At 46.3% G+C, this 19,607-nt stretch overlaps 1 protein-coding gene across 9 annotated transcripts in view; it reads left to right on the top strand.

The window, feature by feature from the left end:
- Nucleotides 1–19,607, top strand: part of LOC106589681 (brefeldin A-inhibited guanine nucleotide-exchange protein 3) — a 48,125-nt gene that overhangs the window by 11,140 nt on the left and 17,378 nt on the right. For all 9 annotated transcript variants that reach the window (XM_014179941.2, XM_045710043.1, XM_014179933.2 and 6 more), the window contains 15 exons: nt 1,652–1,765; nt 2,106–2,151; nt 2,891–2,975; nt 3,292–3,396; nt 3,641–3,971; nt 4,159–4,271; nt 4,612–5,594; nt 5,826–5,992; nt 6,203–6,368; nt 6,527–6,634; nt 16,127–16,342; nt 16,796–16,906; nt 17,170–17,320; nt 17,532–17,819; nt 19,379–19,512. In XM_014179941.2, the coding sequence (XP_014035416.1) occupies nt 1,652–1,765; nt 2,106–2,151; nt 2,891–2,975; nt 3,292–3,396; nt 3,641–3,971; nt 4,159–4,271; nt 4,612–5,594; nt 5,826–5,992; nt 6,203–6,368; nt 6,527–6,634; nt 16,127–16,342; nt 16,796–16,906; nt 17,170–17,320; nt 17,532–17,819; nt 19,379–19,512 (3,118 nt within the window). The remainder of the gene's footprint in view (nt 1–1,651; nt 1,766–2,105; nt 2,152–2,890; nt 2,976–3,291; nt 3,397–3,640; nt 3,972–4,158; nt 4,272–4,611; nt 5,595–5,825; nt 5,993–6,202; nt 6,369–6,526; nt 6,635–16,126; nt 16,343–16,795; nt 16,907–17,169; nt 17,321–17,531; nt 17,820–19,378; nt 19,513–19,607) is intronic.

The raw sequence follows: 19,607 nt of genomic DNA on the forward strand, positions 1-19,607 counted from the left end.
ATCTAAAGACACTGAAGCAGCAAACTTTGTGGAAATTAATATTTGTGTCATTCTCAAAACTTTTAGCCACGACTGTATATTAGTTTTTTAATTTCCATCATTAATAATTAATGTGTAATGTCGACAGTTCATGCAAAGGATTGTTACATATCACCAGGATTGCCATTGCATTAAATTGTTGTCAAGCAATTATTATTTTACTGAGCAGTTATTGTGATTCATCCTTTATTGTACCTAACATCCTTACCCCCTAGCAAAAAGATGTTGTCTTCTATTATCAGATCTACTGGTCTGGGGTCAGGTTGACCAGGATTCAAAGAGTGCCGCATGTTTAATGTATTTGTTATTCACAGAACTAACAGATGCATATCTGTGGGATCATCACTTTCCTTAGTGTCCACACACTCCTTGAGATGTGACCTTGACTATGACTATACTTCATCACGATGCAGTACCCCAAAGAAAGACGTTTCTTTTTTGAGAACAACAGAGTTGATATTTGGAATCAGATTTAAGGAACTGAAGTTGCCTTCTGACCTTTGACCTTTAGTCCCTCGAGCACCGCTGAACTGGTCTGGTCACTTCATTTATATAGTCATTGGTCTAGGCGCTCATCTCATAATTGGACTGACCAAGCTATTAAAGTCTTATTTTACCATGAATCACTGCACACGTGAGTAATAGCAGTTGCCTTTCACATTTTAATCTGCATGTTAATTACCAGAGCAACTGGGAGTCTTATTTTAGATTGGATCCAGCAGATAAGGTGTGAACGATGAGACAGAACACTTGCCGGATAACCACTCTGAATGGTGACACCTGCTTTCATTATACCAGAGAAGAGGGTTAAGAGAATGTTCCAGTCATGCTTTATTTGCTGGGCCTCTAGCTGTGTGTTATCTAGTGATGGGGGAAACATTTATACATTTACATATCGGGATATTATTTTTGACGATATATCGTATTGACAATATCGCAATATTCTTTTTGCCCTTGTTAGCTGTACCTTCACCAAAACCCCAGTATTTTTCCTTCAGAGCTTGTTCTACATCTTCTTTTTAAATAGGGAGCCAATTAGTTTTCAGTACTTTTATTTCCATGACCGATTAAAACTATTTTTCTCCTGGCTGTCTTGTCCCTCTTCAGCAGACATATGGTGAGCAACATGTTTGGAACATCGAATCTCTATACATACAGTACATAATCGTGAGAATCCCAATACATATCATATTGGCACCAAAGTATTGTGATAACATGGTATCTTAAGGTCCCTGGCAATTCCCAGCCCTTGTGTCATCCTCTGTATGGCACAGAGACCAGCTTTCAGAGGAGGTCATAATTCAATTAGCCACTGGGATGTCATGTAGATTTGTATACTGATTTATATAGAGTGGGAAGAAATGAAAAGTGTGAAGTGACGGAAAGCAATTGTGTCCTATACTGTCTCCTTAGGGCTTGGCATCTCACTTGCTTTAATTCAATTCGGCTATCGCACAGTGTTGTTTTAAAGATTATATTTTCATTCGCTCCTGATGTCAGACTTTCTTCAGTCCTGCTAGCTTTTTCTTGAGAGGTTTTACCTTCATTTATACTCGTTGGGTGTAACGGTAAGCCCCCTGCTATGTTGTAATGTGTGTGTCCTGTTTTCCAGGTGTGTATCGAGACGTACATGTCCAGCTGTCACCAGCGCAGCATCAACACGGCCGTGAGGGCCACCCTCAGCCAGATCCTGGGGGACCTCGCCCTGCAGCTCAGACACAGACAGGTCAGCCACCCCAGGCACCTTTAACCTCTCACATTATCACCCACTCAGACTAGAAGCAAATTGAATGAATATAGGTTGGGAGGGGGTCTAGAGTGAGGCACATCTTCATTTCACACTTGAGAGCTCATACGAGAGCTTGTAATCACCTCATTAAATGGCAACATAAAATACAGTACTGTGTTCTATACATTTTGGCAGACTGTTGTACTACTGTGATTATAAGAATCACTAATAAGATCGCAAACTCTTTGAATATGCATGGGAATGCATAATCATAGATGAAGTGAAGCCACCATACAGTGTCTGAAAGTCTATAATATTGTTTTGTGGGTCTCTGCAGGGAGTGGATGGCGAAGACCCACCAGTGCCCGCACACCAGCGCAGAGGTACTTTATAGCCCTGTTACATAGCAAAAGCCTTCACTGCCTTTCGCATGCCAGGTGGAATATACCTCCACAGGGACTATAATGTCCCTTTTTATGAAGCAGTGATTACAGGTTGTTTAGACATCACACGTCTTTTACTGCAAGGCTGGGTGATTCATACCTCGAGTCCACGTCTAAAAGTGGGAGAGATGAGACCATTACGAGGGGGGGTGCAGTGTGTCTTGGGGTTCAACTGTTCTGTCAGACCTGGGTCAAATGCATTTGTCAAACAGAGCTACGTTTCATTTAGTTTGCCCTGGACAATGCACCCAATGGAACAGTCCCAAAAGTTCAAACTCCAAACTTGGAATCATTATAAAGGGAATTTTTAAACAAATTGAATAAAAGCAAAAACACACATCTCTTCCTTGCACCATACTGTACAGCAGGGCTCTCCAACTCTGTTCCTGGGGAGCTATCCCCCTGTAGGTTTTTACTCCAAACCTAGTTGTAACTAACCTGATTCAGCTTATCGACTAGCTAATTATTAGAATCAGGTGTGCTATATTACGGTTGGAGTGAAAACTGACAGGATGGTAGCTCTCCAATGTTCCCAAAAGTTAAAACGCCAAGCTTGGAATCGCACCTCAAATACTTAGGTATTTAACATAGTTAGGCTGTATGTAAGGTATGTTATAAGTTGCATTTGTTCTCCTGAGTGTGATGTCTGGGTAATGGTTGTTGGCCTGTATGTTTTTAGATGTGTCTCCCACTGCACAGTCCCTGTGTGAGGACGTTGTGACTGTGATAACCGTCTTCTGCGAGAAGCTAGAGGGGGTTGACCAGTAAGAATGATTCTTTATGCAGAGTTTATAGCCCTGAACCTGTATGTTTCTCTCTCATCCGGAGAACACATCATTCCTCCCACATTGTCTACCCTGCTAGCTGTTTTAAAGGTCACCTCTACAAAGCATGATTCAGTTTTACAGCAATGTTTTATAGAGATGTTTCTTGCTTGGCTTTTATTAAGGTGAGACACTGAGGCTGCATCCCAAATGCCATTCCATTCATAGTGCACTATTGACCAGAACCTATAGGGAATAGGGTGCCATTTGGGATAAAAGCCTGAGACTCTGACTAATGGTCTGTTTGTTTTCACAGTGAGAACCAGCTGCTCCAGCTGCTCTACCTAGAGTGCATCCTGTCCATGCTCAGCAGCTGTCCTCCCACCATGCACCTGAACAGAGGCTTCACAGACCTGATCTGGTAAGGCCTGGCTGGGCTAACACATACAGTATACTGACAGTCACGCTTCCCTGTCTGAATACCTGCCTCCTTATCAGTCTGATTTCTTATCTTGAGGGGACCCTATATACGGTCTTCATAATACATACATGCCACATTCATAAGCAGAACATGAGCACTTCATTAAGTATGCTCCTTCAAGTAAAGTGTTACCATATTATCTGTCTACATAAAACATGTGACATGTCTTGTTCCCTGCTCTCAGGAAGCAACTTTGTCCGGCGTTGGTAGTGATCATGGGAAACCCTGTGAACGACAAGACCATCACCTCGGCCCACGGCCACGGACGGGGGTGTCAGGATCCAGACCCCTCTCTAGGTGGTGTGTCTGACCAGGGTCGGGGATCTGGCTGCTCCTCCACCACCCCGGCCATGATTGGCCCGGTGGTGCGGACCATCTGCTACGTGGCTGCTGAGCTGGTGCGCCTGGTTGGCTGTGTGGAGTCCATGAAGCCTGTTCTGCAGTCGCTGTACCACCGCATCCTGCTCTATCCCCCCCCACAGCACCGCGTGGAGGCCATCAAGATCATGAAGGAGGTGGTCAGAGCCCCAGACTCCTCACTGTTCACCAGTCACCTCAAATCCCCTAACATAATGTTTATAGAGCAATCAATTGAATTAGACAGTGGAATGCTGCTGCTTTATCGACAGAACCAGTTTGAGTGTTGCAGAAGGGATGCGATGAACAAAAATTAACCAAAGTGTCTTTGTATGTATTTTGTAGATTCTGGGAAGTCCTCAGCGCTTGTTTGACCTGGCTGGTCCCTGTGTTATAGAGCCTGAGTCTAGGAAAAGGTCCTTCTCCAAGAGGAAGTCTCACCTGGACCTGCTCAAATTGTAAGGACCCACATTCTCTTATTTTATTTACCCGTATAACCTTTACCGGTTTAACCTTTACCGGTATAACCTTTACCGGTATAACCTTTACCGGTATAACCTTTTAACCTTTACCGGTATAACCTTTACCGGTATAACCTTTACCGGTATAACCTTTTAACCTTTACCGGTATAACCTTTACTGGTATAACCTTTACCGGTATAACCTTGTGACCCAAAAGATATGCGTCTACCTGCTGTATAAGCCTGTAACCCATACATCATGTACTATAGTGAAAAGGAAGTAGTACTGTTGTAAACTGGTACATAGTGTTTATGATGTGTCTGTGTGTGCCAACAGGGTGATGGATGGCATGACAGAGGCCTGTATGAAGGGGGGCATCGAGGCCTGCTACTCCTCAGTGTCGTGTGCCTGTGCCCTCCTGGGAGCTCTGGATGAGCTGAGTCATGGGCGTGGCCTACAGTCAGAACAGGCCCGCATGCTGCTGCGCCGATTGGACGAGTTGAAAGAAGGGGCAGAATCCACACGGGAGTCCATGGAGATCAATGAGGCGGACTTCCGCTGGCAGCGTCATGTCCTCTCGTCTGAGCACGCTCCCTCTGAGCCCTCTGCCACCTCCGCCACGGAGCGCAGCCCTGACATCAGCATCAGCGTCACCACAGATACGGGCAAGACCACTCTGGATGGGGAGCTGGGGCAGACCACTCTGGATGGGGAGCTGGGGCAGACCACCCCAGAGGGGGAGGAGTGTGGTGAAGAACCCCGGCTGCCTTCGCCTTCCTCCTGTGGGCCGGACGCTGACCCTGACCCTGAACTACGTCCCTGTGTGAGGGAGCCAGGCGCCGAGCCCGGAGGACCCCCAGACGTGGTGCAGCGCAGCCATGCGCTAGTCTACCCCGACATCACTAACTTCCTGTCCGTGGATGCCCGGGCGCACCCCCACGGCTCACGCTACAGCGAGAGCAACTTCAGCGTGGATGAGGGGGAGATGTCGCGCACTGAGTTTGATTCATGTGACCAGTACTCCATGGCGGCGGAGAAGGACTCGGGCCGCTCGGATGTGTCAGACATGGGCTCTGATAACTGCTCCCTGGCCGATGAGGAGCAGACACCCAGGGACTGTCCCGGTCATCGTTCCCTGAGGACAGCAGCCCTGTCCCTGAAGCTACTGAAGAACCAGGAGGCTGACCAGCAGAGCGCCCGGCTCTTTGTCCAGTCTCTGGCCGGCCTGCTGCCTCGCCTGCTGGGGATGCACAGCACAACAGACGTCGACACGTCCCTGCAGAACTTCTCCTCCACATTCTGCTCCGGCCTACAGGCGGGTAAGCGATACAGAGAGAGGAGATTAAGGGAGATGGCATGAGACAATGAAGGGAGGAAGTGAGTTAACATCAGATATCCGTGGAGAAGTCATTGAAAGTCGCATTGTAATTACAGTATCTAATTTAGTATTTTAAGTCTTTTGATGGGGATACGAGGTAAGATAATTGTTTTAATTGTCCTAGTTTCATCAATGGTTTCTATTTGACCCTGTATCTGACCCTCTCTCCCAGGTGGCATCCATTCACCAGGCTATGAGGGCAGTGAGAACCTGAACTGTCAGGCCCTGATGAACGCTGACGGCCTTTACCTGGTCTCCTACTACGCCTTGCTCCTCAGCCTCAAACTCTGCTGCCAGGACTACTACCGCAGGAGGCCCATGCCTGTGCTGGTCAGCCTGGTGAGTGGTGCTTGTGGAGTCAATGTGTTGGCACACTAAAGCTGACATCCCCTGTGTATGGTAGAGAGGAAGCCTGAAGACAAGTGTTGTGATCAGCTGAACACTATATAGTACTGTAGCGAATTATTTTGTTTATGCGGTTTCTATATTTTGAAGCGATCCCACGAGGCCTCGTGGTATCCCCATTGAATTCTCTCTCTCCTGCTGCAGAAAGAGTTTGTTCGTCTCATCCAGAGCAGTGGGGTGCTGGTGGTGCTGTCTCAGGCCTGGATCGAGGAGCTCTACCTCCAGGTTCTGGACCGGAACTTGCTGGGGGAGGCTGGCTACTGGGGCTCACCAGAGGAACACTCCTTACCCCTCATCACCATGCTAACTGGTAGGATGGGACACAGCTCTCCCACACTGTTTTATTCATGAGGATTCTTTATATGTCAACATAAAAATATTAACATGATGCTCCTTTAGGTCTTTGAAATGTTCTGCTATGTTTTTATGACGCTCTCATCATGTTGTTTCCTCTCTCTATCTGGTCAGACATCGATGGGCTGGGCAGTAGTGCCATCGGAGGTCAGCTGATCCGTAAGGCCAACACACAGTCCCCCTTCAGCTGTGACAAGAGTGGCAGTGACACCCTCATGGCAGGTACTGACACCCCCAGGTACTGACACCACCAGGTACTGACACCACCAGGTACCCCCAGCTGTCCTTTCTGAGTCGCTTAGCCAAGGCAGTTTTTGACTATATTTTGCTTCAATATTTAGGCATATTGTAGTGTGTATTTTTTTGCTTTATTCAAACATCGGGGAATATAGATTAGGAGGAGACACAGTGGGAAGGGTGGAGACAGGGACTGAACCCTGGTCTTTGGGGTTGCATACATGTGCCTAGATCAGGGTTTCCCAAACTCGGGTCCTCGGGATTCCAAGGGTTGCACTACACAGCTGATTCAAATAATCAACTAATCATCAAACTTTGATCATTTGAAACGGCTGTGGAGTGTTAGGGCAAAAACCAAAATGTGCACCCCTTGGTGTCACGAGGAGCAAGTTTGGGAAACGCTGGCCTAGATGCTGTACTCTACATGGAGAGAGAAATATATTGTTCTCCTTGTGTCCCTCACAGGAGAATGGATAGCTGCCAGCATCTGCCTACCTCTTTTTTTTTTATTACCACTGAGAACAAAAGATGCACCATCGAGCACTCGAGCAACCTCATTACCATGGCAACCGCTGCTGAGTTGCCCATTAGGCTTTTGAAGCTTTCATGTAATAAGCTAGCTATGTACACATAATCAACAGGGACGACTATATTAACATGGAACGGAGAAAAAAGGGGCCATTGTCAGTTCTACTTATTTCCCTGTATGAAATGTTATTGTCACACAGAGTGCCTTTTATAGCGCTTAAATCTCTCAAGGTGTCTAACGGGACTGTTGTTTACTGCCTCTCAGCAAATAAGGCCACAGCACATTACAGAGCTGCTGAGTCAAAACCCAGATAGATGTAGTGTAGGTTCTGACTTAACTCCCATTGGTGCTTTTAAAGGCATGGGGTCTTTGTCAATACACACGTGGATGTACTGTATGCCGTTTTAAGGGTCTGACTCAACCCCATTTTAACTTTATATTAATGATATGCAGTCGTGGCCAAAAATTGAGAATGACACAAAATACATTTTCACAAAGTTTGCTGCTTCAGTGTCAGATGTTACTGTAGTATGATCTAAAATGAGGAGCGGCGACAACGAGGTTCTAGCTCCAGCCTGTTTATTAACCTAACCCACGCATGTCATACATAGGTACGGATAACCCCAAGGGACAACCTACTACATCTTCCCCTCTCCCATGAACAACAACTCAACATGCATAACCACTGAAGCATAACTGAAATGCAATTAGGAAACCAGTATTATTCTCTAACATGCTACTTCACATCCTGAAACAGTATGAAAGCATTAAATCACACAGTATGAACATTAACTTAGGTACAGTCTCTTTTTGCTGGTTATGGTCCCCAACAGTATGTTTTCACTTCACGTAACATAGTCTTTCAGCCACTCTGGTGGCTTCGCATCCCTTTTTGGGCACGCTTGTGGCTCTGTGAGCATTCTCTCTCCTTCACCCTCTTTGTGCATTTTCTGTGGCCTCAGTCTGTGTGGCTGGTAGATCAAATCACATTTATTTTTATATAGCCCTTCGTACATCAGCTGATATCTCAAAGTGCTGTACAGAAACCCAGCCTAAAACCCCAAACAGCAAGCAAAGCATGTGAAAGAAGCACGGTGGCTAGGAAAAACTCCCTAGGAAAAACTCCCTAGAAAGGCCAAAAACCTAGGAAGAAACCTAGAGAGGAACCAGGCTATGAGGGGTGGCCAGTCCTCTTCTGGCTGTGCAGGGTGGATATTATAACAGAACATGGTCAAGATGTTAAAATGTTCATAAATGACCAGCATGGTCAATAATAATAATCATAATAGTTGTCGAGGGTGCAACAAGCACGTCCGGTGAACAGGTCAGGGTTCCATAGCCGCAGGCAGAACAGTTGAAACTGGAGCAGCAGCACGTCCAGGTGGACTGGGGACAGCAAGAAGTCATCATACCAGGTAGTCCTGAGGCATGGTCCTAGGGCTCAGGTCCTCCGAGAGAAAGACAGAAAGAGAGAATTAGAGAGAGCATATTTAAATTCACACAGGACACCGGATAAGACGAGAAATACTCCAGATGTAACAGACTGACCCTAGCCCCCCGACACATAAACTACTGCAGCATAAATACTGGAGGCTGAGACAGGAGGGATCAGAAGACACAGATCTGGAAGAGCTCTGAAGTGTGTTTTGTTCCTTCGTACCTCTTCTGAGCCTGTGTCCACCACATAGGAGCGTGGGGCATCCGCTTTCCACAGCACTATTGCTGGTGTCTTTGAGTTTGTAATCCACACACGTTGACCTTCGGTCAGCTCTGGCCTCTCCTTAGGACGGTGTCTCCGATTAAAGTCTCTAGTTTGCGTTTGTTTCAGCCGTTTGTCCCTCTCAGCGAAGGCCTTCCTGTTAGGCCATCGGGTTTAAGCTGAGCCTACGAGACAGGAAATGGGGAACGCAGCCTCCTGCCCATCAGGAGCTCGGGAGGCGACGAACCATGATGCAGTGGTGTAACTCTGTAAGCGAAGCGAGCCCTGTATGGATCCTTGTTCTTTTTCAGCAGTCCCTTGATTGTTTTCACAGCTCTCTCTGCCTCACCATTACTCTGTGCATGGTAGGGGCTACTGGTCACATGTGTGAAGTCATATTCTGCAGCAAAAGCAGAAAAGGAGCTTGCAGAGAACTGGGGGGCGTTATCTGTAACCAGGACCTCAGCGACCCCTTGCCTGGAAAAAATTGACTTTAATCCATTGGCCGTTTTGGCAGCTCTGTTGCCATCATTGGCTCCGGACGACAAGGTTGACATTTTGTACAGACCTCACACTGGGCCACCAGCTTGGCAATCTGAGTACTCAGACCAAGCCACCATACTGACTGTTGAGCCCTCAGTCTGCATTTGGTTATCCCCATGTGTCCATCATGCACTCTGACTAGCATTTCTGGTTGTAGAGTCTCTGGGATAACTATCCGTTGTCCTTTCATGAGAAGGTCTCCATTACAGTGGAAGTCACTTTGGTGCACCCAATAGGGCTTCAGCAGCTGAGGCAGTTCCTCCTGCCTGGGCCATCCCCTTTTGCACTGCTGCACTATCTGTCGGCAGATGTGGTCTCGTTGTTGCTCTTCTGCAATCTGCTGCAGTTTGGTCTGAGATGCAGGTAGGCTGTCCCTTATTGCATTTATGAGTACCTGTACCTCAACCTCTAGACGTTGCTCCTCCTCTGATAATGGACGTTTAATTGGGGCCCTGGAGAGTGCATCTGCTGTGATCAGTGCCTTCCCTGGCACATACACCATCTTGTAGGTGAACCTCAGTAATCTGAGGCGGAAGAGCAGAACTCTGGGAGGCAAGTCGTCCAGTGCTTTTGTCCCTAACAGAGCCAACAGTGGTTTGTGGTCAGTCTCTGCTGTAAACTGCAGGCCAATAAGGTATTGGCTGAGCCTTTCACATGCCCATGTGATAGCCAACGCCTCCTTCTCCACTTGAGCATACCTTTGCTCTGTATCGGATAAGCTTCGGGAGATGTATGCTATTGGACGCCACTCCATGTTGTCCTGCATCTGTGTGAGGACCACCCCTAGCCCAAAGGATGATGCATCTGCTGATACCTTTGTCTTAGCGTGGGGACGGTACTGGGCCAGCACTCTGTGAGGCCAGGTCTCCTTTGATTTTGGCAAACGCTACCTGTTGCATGTGACCCCATGACCAGTTATTCTCTTTGGCTAGTAAGTCTCTGAGGTTTGGTTGTATCTGAGAACTGTGGGAGGAACATACCCACATATGTGGCCATGCCTAAGAAGGTCCTGACTTCAGCCACATTCTGGGGTCTGGGTATATCTGTGATGGCGCTGATCTTCTCCGGGTCCGGCTCTATTCCAGCTGCACTGATTTTGTGTCCCAAGAACAAGAACTCTGATTGTGCAAAAGTGCATTTTTCATTGAGTGTCAGGCCAGTCTCCTGGAGTCGGGTCAGAACTGCTGTGAACCTTACATCATGTTCTGCTCTGTCCCTTCCGCACACGAGCACATCGTCCACGTGGACTATGACGCCACTCAGCCCCTCCAACAGCTGGGACATGCGTCTTTGGAAATGCTCAGGACCGGAAGCGATTCCAAATGGCAAAACAGTAACGGCCAAACGGTGTTCTAAACGTTGTGAGCGCCCTACTCGCTGATGACAGCGGTATCTGACAGAAACCTGAGCGGGCATCCAGCTTTGTGAAGACTTGTGAGCCATCCAACTGAGCCAGTGACTGCTCCACTGATGGTAAGATGTGTCTCTCTCTGCAGTGCCTCATTCAAGTTAGTCATGTCCACACAGATCCTTATGTCCCCATTGGCTTTTGGGACCACTACCATCCCTGCACACCAGTCTGTGGGACTCTCTATTTTAGACACCGCCCCAATTTCTTCCATCCTCCCCAACTCTTCCTTTACTCTGGCCAATAAAGGGATAGGCACACGGCGGGGGGTGGTAAGGGCATAGGGGACAGCATCCTCTTTTAGGCAGATTTTGTAGTCACCTTCTATCCTTCCTAGACCGAAAACACTTTTGGGAATTTCTTTTTGAAAACCTCACCTGGGTCCTCCAGTTCGCTCACTCTCTCAATGAGTTGCAATGCTTCAATTGCTGGCAGCCCCAGCAACGGCAAACATGCTGTACCTCCTCTGAGACCTCATGCATTTGCTTTAATCGACAGACAGCTGAAAAGTGTCCTCTCCTGTGACATTTCCTGCATTCCGCATCCTTTGCTGAGCAATCTTTCCATCTGTGGAAAGGGGATTTGCGACAAACACTTGAACTAGCTACTGGTGCTGTCTGTGATTGTTTTCTCCACGTCTGTTTCTGTTCTGTGTTCCCCTCGTTTTTTTTAGCTCGGTATGAAAATGCATTTATTTCCTCACTCTCTTCGCTCTGCAAGGAGCTGCTATCGCGCAGTATCGTCGTCTGCTGTCTTTTTACTGTCTCACTCTGCCTAACCTGGTTTACAGCTTTGGACAAGGTAAGCTGGGAATCCAACTGTAACTTTTCAGAAAGTGATATATTTCTTATTCCCACTACAATCTGATCTCAGATCAGCTCTTCCCTGAGCACGCCAAACTGACAATGTTCTGCTAGTTTGTTAACAGCTGTGATAAAACTGTCGGTGGTTTCACCCTGCTCCTGTTTGCGCATGTTAAACCTAGCTCTCTAAAATATAATCTTGTGTCTCCCTACAAAATGCGTTTCAAAACAGTCTTTAACAGCACTGTGGTTAAGTTTCTCTTCCTCAGTTAATGTTGAAGCATTTAATATATCCTCGGCTTCATCACCCATAGAGTAGATCAGTGTATTAACTTGAAATGCCTCATCTTTCACGTTTAAGCCTGATGCTACCCTGTACCTTTCGAAGCGCCTGATCCATTTCGGCCAGTTTTGAATGTCCATACAAACAAAATTCTCCGGGGGACTAATGCGAAATCCGTCAGCACTAGCCACTGGCCTGTCCGTGTTTGCTCCAGAGCCCGTTGAACTTGGAGTCGCAAACCCTGAAATCCCGCCAGCTTCTTCCTCTTGCAACATGTTGCTTAGCAGTAACTTAGTCCTTGCTCGTCAGCTAGCAAAATAATGATATGCGTTTTACCTCCAACACTGCCCTCCCTGCTTTGAAACAGCCTGAATGTATGATTTACTTGGTACGTCATTCACGTTTATGTGAATTTTAAACCCACTTCTGACTCCATGTAGTATGATCTAAAATAAGGAGCGGCGACAACGAGGTTCTAGTTCCAGCCTGTTTATTAACCTAACCCACGCATGTCATACATAGGTACGGATAACCCCAAGGGACATCCTATTACAGTTACTATGGAATACTGAAGTATAATTACAAGCATTTCATAAGTGTCAAAGGCTTTTATTGACAATTACATGAAGTTGATGCAGAGAGTCAATATTAGCAGTGTTGACCCTTCTTTTTCAAGACCTCTGCAATCTGCCCTGGCATACGGTCAATTACCTTCTGGGCCACATCCTGACTGATGGCAGCCCATTCTTGCATTATCAGTGTTTGGAGTTTGTCAGAATTTGTGGGTTTTTGTTTGTCCACCCGCCTCTTGAGGCTTGACCACAAGTTCTCAATGGGATTAAGGTCTGGGGAGTTTCCTGGCCATGGACCCAAAATATCGATGTTTTGTTCCCCGAGCCACTTAGTTATCACTTTTGACTTATGGCAAGGTGCTCCATCATGCTGGAAAAGGCATTGTTCGTCACCAAACTGTTCCTGGATGGTTGGGAGAAGTTGATCTCGGAGGACGTGTTGGTACCATTCTTTATTCATGGCTGTGTTCTTAGGCAAAATTGTGAGTGAGCCCACTCCCTTGGCTGAGAAGCAACCCCACACATGAATGGTCTCAGGATGCTTTACTGTTGGCATGACACAGGACTGATGGTAGCGCTCACCTTGTCTTCTCCGGACAAGCTTTTTTCCCGATGCCCCAAACAATCGGAAAGGGGATTCATCAGAGAAAATGACTTTACCCCAGTCCTCAGCAGTCCAATCCCTGTACCTTTTGCAGAATATCAGTCTGTCCCTGTTGTTTTTCCTGGAAAGAAGTGGCTTCTTTGCTGCCCTTCTTGACACCAGGCCATCCTCCAAAAGTCTTCGCCGCACTGTGTGTGCAGATGCACTCACACCTGCCTGCTGCCATTCCTGAGCAAGCTCTGTACTGGTGGTGCCCCGATCCCGCAGCTGAATCAAATTTAGGAGACAGTCCTGGCACTTGCTGGACTTTCTTGGGCGCCCTGAAGCCGCCTTCACAACAATTGAACCGCTCTCCTTGAAGTTCTTGATGATCCGATAAATGGTTGATTTAGGTGCAATCTTACTGGCAGCAATATCCTTGCCTGTGAAGCCCTTTTTGTGCAAAGCAATGATGACGGCACGTGTTTCCTTGCAGGTAACCATGATTGACAGAGGAAGAGCAATGATTCCAAGCACCACCCTCAGTTTGAAGCTTCCGGTCTGTTATTCGAACTCAATCAGCATGATAGAGTGATCTCCAGCCTTATCCTCGTCAACCCTCACACCTGTGTTGGGTTACTACATGATTCCATATGTGTTATTTCATAGTTTGTTATTCTAAAATGTAGAAAATAGTAAAAATAAAGAAAAACCCTTGAATGAGTATTGGTGTCCAAACTTTTGACTGGTACTGTACATTGTATTCAGACCCCTAGACTTTTTCCACATTGTTACGTTACAGCCTTATTCTAAAATGTATTGAATCTACACACAATACCCCATAATGACAAAGCAAAAACATTTTTGCAAATCTATAAAAACTTAACCTGAAATATCACATTTACATAAGTATTCAGACCCTTTACTTTTTTATTTTACCGTTATTTTACCAGGTAAGTTGACTGAGAACACATTCTCATTTACAGCAACGACCTGGGGAATAGTTTCAGGGGAGAGGAGGGGGATGAATGAGCCAATTGTAAACTGGGGATGATTAGGTGGCCGTGATGGTATGAGGGCCAGATTGGGAATTTAGCCAGGACACCGGGGTTAACACCCCTACTCTTACGATAAGTGCAATGGGATCTTTAATGACCTCGGAGAGTCAGGACACCCGTTTAACGTCCCATCCGAAAGACGGCACCCTACACAGGGCAGTGTCCCCAATCACTGGCCTGGGGCATTGGGATATTTTTTAGACCAGAGGAAAGAGTGCTTCCTACTGTCCCTCCAACACCACTTCCAGCAGCATCTGGTCTCCCATCCAGGGACTTACTCAGTAGTTAGTTGTAGCACCTTTGGCAATGATTACCGCCTTGAGTCTTGTTGGGTATGACGCTACGAGCTTGGCAGACCTGTATTTGGGAAGTTTCTCCCATTCTTCTCTGCAGATCCTCTCAAGCTTTGTCATGTTGCATGGAGAGTGTCACTGCACAGCTATTTTCTGGTCTCTCCAGAGAGGTTAGATCGGGTTCAAATCCGGGCTTTGGCTTGGCCACTCGAACATTGAGACTTATCCCAAAGCCACTCCTGTGTCGTCTTTGCTGTGTGCTTAGGTGAACCTTTGTCCCAGTCTGAGGTCCTGAGCGCTCTGGAGCAGGTTTTCATCAAGGATCTCTCTGGACTTTGCGCCATTCATCTTTCCCTGCCTCTGAAAATATCCCCACAGCATGATGCTGCCACCACCATGCTTCACTATAGGGATGGTGCCAGGTTTCCTCCAGACGTCACATTTGACATTCAGGCCAAGAGTTCAATCTCGGTTTCATCAGACCAGAGAATCTTGTTTCTCATGGTCTGAGTCCTTTAGGTGTCTTTTGGCAAACTCCAAGTGGGCTGTCATGTGCCTTTTACTGAGTTGCTTCCGTCTGGCCACTCTACCATAAAGGCCTGATTGGTGGAGTGCTGCAGAGATGGTTATCCTTCTGGAAGGTTCTCCCATCTCCAGAGGAGCTCTGTCAGAGTGACCATCGGGTTCTCGGTCACCTTCCTGACCAAGGCTTTTCTCCCCTGATTGCTCAGTTTGGCCGGGCAGACAGCTCTAGGAAGAGCCTTGGTGGTTCCAATCTTCTCCCATTTAAGAATGATGGAGGCCACTGTGTTCTTGGGGACCTTCAATGCTGCCAACATTTTGTGGTACCCTTCCCCAGATCTGTGCTTGTCTCTGAGCTCTACAGACAATTCCTTCGACCTCGTGACTTGGTTTTTGTCCTGACATGCACTGTCAACTGTGGGACCTTAAATAGACAGGTGTGTGTGTGCCTTTCCAAATCATGTCCAATCAATTTAATTTACCACAGATGGACTCCAAGTTGTAGAAATATCTCAAGGAGGATCAAAAGAAACAGGGTGCACCAGAGCTCAATTTTTAGTCTCATAGCAAAGGGTCTGAATACCTATGTAAATAAGTTATTTTTGTTTTTATATGTAATAAATTTGTAACAAAAAAAAGAAACCTGTTTTTGCTTTGCCATTATGGGTTATTGTGTGTAGATTGATTTAAAAAAATGTATTTTAATACATTTTAGTATAAGGCTGTAATGAAATGTGGAAAAAGACAAGGGATCTTGTTTTAGAATGCACTGTACACCCATTGATTATTGAAGACTATAACTCATAAATGAGCTTACTTCAACGGTCACCCCATCAGAACACAAAATATGTATTTTTTTACTCCAATGTTTGTTAATAATGTTGGTGTAAATAAATACTGTGTAGCCTCAAAGCATGCTTAAACTATAATTATTTTATATTGTGGATGGCCAGTCCTTGCATCCTAGCTCTGTCTATGAATTTGAGAATGGTTACATTTCTACAGGCCCATCTTTTTTTTTTTTTACCAAAACAGAGGCAGGGTGACCCTTTCAGCTGCAGATTCTAGCTTTAAGGGTCTGACCCAACCCCCATTTTATCCTGTTTCATACATATTGTCTTGGTCAATGCACAGATAAGCGTCTGGCTCACTCACTCACTCAACCTTCATTCATATTATTTCAGGCATCGTGTTTGCTCGCTACATCTTGATGGGCTGCTGGAAGAACCTGATGGACACCCTGTCCACTCCCCTGACGGGGCGCATGGCGGGCAGCTCCAAGGGCCTGGCCTTCATGCTGGGGTCTGAGGGGCTGAAGGAGCAGAGCCAGAGGGAGAGAGACACCATCTGTCTCAGCCTGGATGGACTACGCAAGGCAGCCGGACTCAGTTGTGCTCTAGGTAACAGGATCCAACACCATGGTGACCGTGGATAAGGCCTGCCTGACTGGCTATAATCTTCAACAGGAAGCATTTAGTTAACCCATTAGCTAGTGTGTTTAGATCAGAGGCTGGCTGGGTCAAAGGCTCAAAGTATTTGAAAGAAAACCAAAACGATTTGATCCCAGGTCTGGTTTAGATGTGTGTCCACAAAGACACAAGTACAAAAACATCACATTTTGAGAGAATCAAACTCAAGCAAAGGTTTTGCCTAGATTTTGGACAAAATCTGAATACTTCATAGGTCTATTTGTGTAGCTATTGAAATGTCCCTGAAAACATATATGAATCAGGACCATATGATGATAAAGTATTGGCTTGGCGCTCTGTGACCGGTGCTGTAGGCCCTCTCAGCCCACCTTGTCTTTGATTACCATCAGCTCTAATGAATATGAATATTCATGCATTCTCTAGGTGTGGCTGCCAATTGTGCCTGGGCTCTGGCCCAGATGGCGGCAGCCTCATGTGTGCAGGAGGAGAAGGAGGAGAAGGAGGTGGGAGAGTCTGGAGATGCCATCACACAAGGTACTTACAGCACCCCACATAACATACTGTACACAGGGATTCAATTGCCTTTTTCAAACACACATACTGTACTATAAAACTAGTGTATACACCAAAGATGACCTTTCATTTGTCATTACTGTGCAAGACACACAGAGGATAAAGAATCCCTCCATTTCAGAAAAGATCCCATAGTTACATGGTCACATTTTAGTTTTTGATACTGTGCTAGCTAGAGTGCTGGGATCTGATCCTGTGTCTGTTGGGTGTGTGTGTGTTCCCAGTCAAGCAGCGTGTGGAGCAGAAGCTGGAGCAGATGGGACGTCCTCAGGGGGTGCGGCTGCACACGGCTCATGTGCTCTGCATGGAGGCCATCCTCAACGTGGGCCTGGAGATGGGCAGCCACAACCAGGACTGCTGGCCCCACGTCTTCAGGTAATACAGCCAAGCTGTGGCAGGGCAGGCGATGCAGAGATCAATGTCAAAACCCTCTCCATAACCACTGAGAAAAAGGCATGACAGCATATTACATTGGATTCTCGGTACAGTTGCAGCCACAGGTTACTAACACTCATCTATAATGTGAACACTCATCTGTTACGACACACTGAACAATACAGTAGCGTACCTGTCTCTGTCTACCCAGGGTAAGCGAATATGTCAGCTCTCTGGAGCACAGCCACTTCAGCGACGGCAGCTCCCAGGCCACCATGACCATCACCCAGGCCCAGCAGGCTGTAGACCTGGGGCTGGATTTGTGCGGCGAGCCTAGTCCGGACAGAGATCTGGCCCTCAGCAGCCAGCCGGTCATCCAGCCCCAGTCCATCCAGGAGCTGCTAAGGGAGGGTAGGGGGGGGAAAGGCCTGGACCGTAGCCTGATGACTGGGACCAGCGCATCCAAGGCCGTCTGCACCCTATCTACACAGGCAGACAGGTACCGCATTATAGTCTACAGGACTGTCTGAATAGCATACTAAGTTTCATATTCTCCTCTCACTGTCTTTTTCATTGACTTTCATGCCTGAATAGCAATATGAAACAAACAATATAGTTATTGTTGACTGACCTAGGCTGAAATACAAAAGTTGTAATTTAAGTCAGTGAAAGAAACAGCAGCCCATGTTAAATGGCCACCTGGTGGCAGTGTGGACCAAGCACAGCTCAAGTACATGCAAGTATTTCACTGTAATTTGACCCAGGCCAGTATGTGATTTGGTACTCTTGATTGTACAAATTTAAGAGTCACATGGTCATGCAGCACTTTCTCTTCTGGACATAGGCCAATTACACATGGATAAGCTATAGCCTGCAGTCAGGGCCAGATTAAGAAATCATCATGAAGCGACACACAGATTTGTACAATATTCTGAGGAAATATAAAATGTATATTATAGGCTACAGTAAGTGACTAAGTACACTTTCCAGTGTCTCACCTAATGAAGAAGATGAAGCTGTAGGATACTCACCGGTGATGGGCTCGTCGGGGCAATAGCATATCTCACGATAAACTACTCTGAAAAAGAGTGCTGCTGAAAACTGGGAGTTGTTGAGAATTTTTTTTTCTTCTATTGGTTCTACAGAAAGATTAGTCTTCTCTTTTCAGTGGTAGGCATTTGCTTTTCAAACTGTGTTTTTCCCGCAATTGTATTTTGAAATTTGCAAAAGGCAAACTGACAGCCGCAACCAACCATAGAAATATAATCCATAGATGGCAGTTCCCATTCAAGTCAGGTCTGGCAGCCATTGCTAGTGTACCCATGAGTTTAACAGTCAAATTGCCAGGGTTAGATGTTCCAAAACCCTTCTATGGATTATATGTCTGTGGCCACAATGCAACAAACTGTCCTATATTTGGCACCGCATGCAGCACAAATTGCGACCTTCCTGACTGTAGGCATACCTGTAACTTCCAAAATAAAGGAAACACTTGAGTAAATGAGGAATACAAAGTATACAGTATGTTATGTGTGGGGTGCATTTTCCTGCCATGGTTTAGGTCCACTTGTAGAATCTATGCCAAGGTACTTTGAAGCTGTTCTGGCAGCTCGTGGTGGCCCAACACCCTTTTAAGACATTTTAAGTGTTTTGTTTGTTTTGGATGTTACCTGTATGTGCCTGTGATAAAACTTAGTCCCCAGTTATTTATTTTTACTATTGGCCCTCTGTGGCTAAATTATGCTCTCTGGTGTATTTTGAACATTCAGAGTGGGCTTCTGTGGTTGGATAAAAATAAACTATTTTATCTTTTTTGGGGGACTCTTGGGCCCCCTACGGGCTTGAGCCCCTGCATTAATCCGGCCCTGCCTGCAGTGCTTACATAACTACATAAGCACTAGCCCGATTTTAGAGAAAATAATAAAAACACTTATCTGGCAGATGTTTCACTGTCCTACTAGTCCCACAGCTTTCTAATTGGCTTGTGGTGACCCCTTTCTGCTGTTTGAAGAATATAGTGGCAATAATTTGGATTCCACTGTATGACCTTTTTTGCAGGTTATTTGAGGACTCTGTCAGTAAACTGAACATGGTTAGCCTGGTGGGTTTCCTGCACCAGCTGAGGAGAGCATCTCAGTCCCAGCTCTTTGACTCAGTCACTGAGACAGGAGACTACTCCTTAGCCATGCCAGGTACCAAACACAGCACATGCTTATCTCCAACAGACCTAGATCAAAACCCTGGGTGAAATGTGCCCAGTACAATGGAACCAACAGAACAGTCCCAA

This window comes from Salmo salar, chromosome ssa28 (assembly GCF_905237065.1).
Source record: "Salmo salar chromosome ssa28, Ssal_v3.1, whole genome shotgun sequence".
In the NCBI taxonomy this organism is placed as follows: domain Eukaryota; kingdom Metazoa; phylum Chordata; class Actinopteri; order Salmoniformes; family Salmonidae; genus Salmo; species Salmo salar.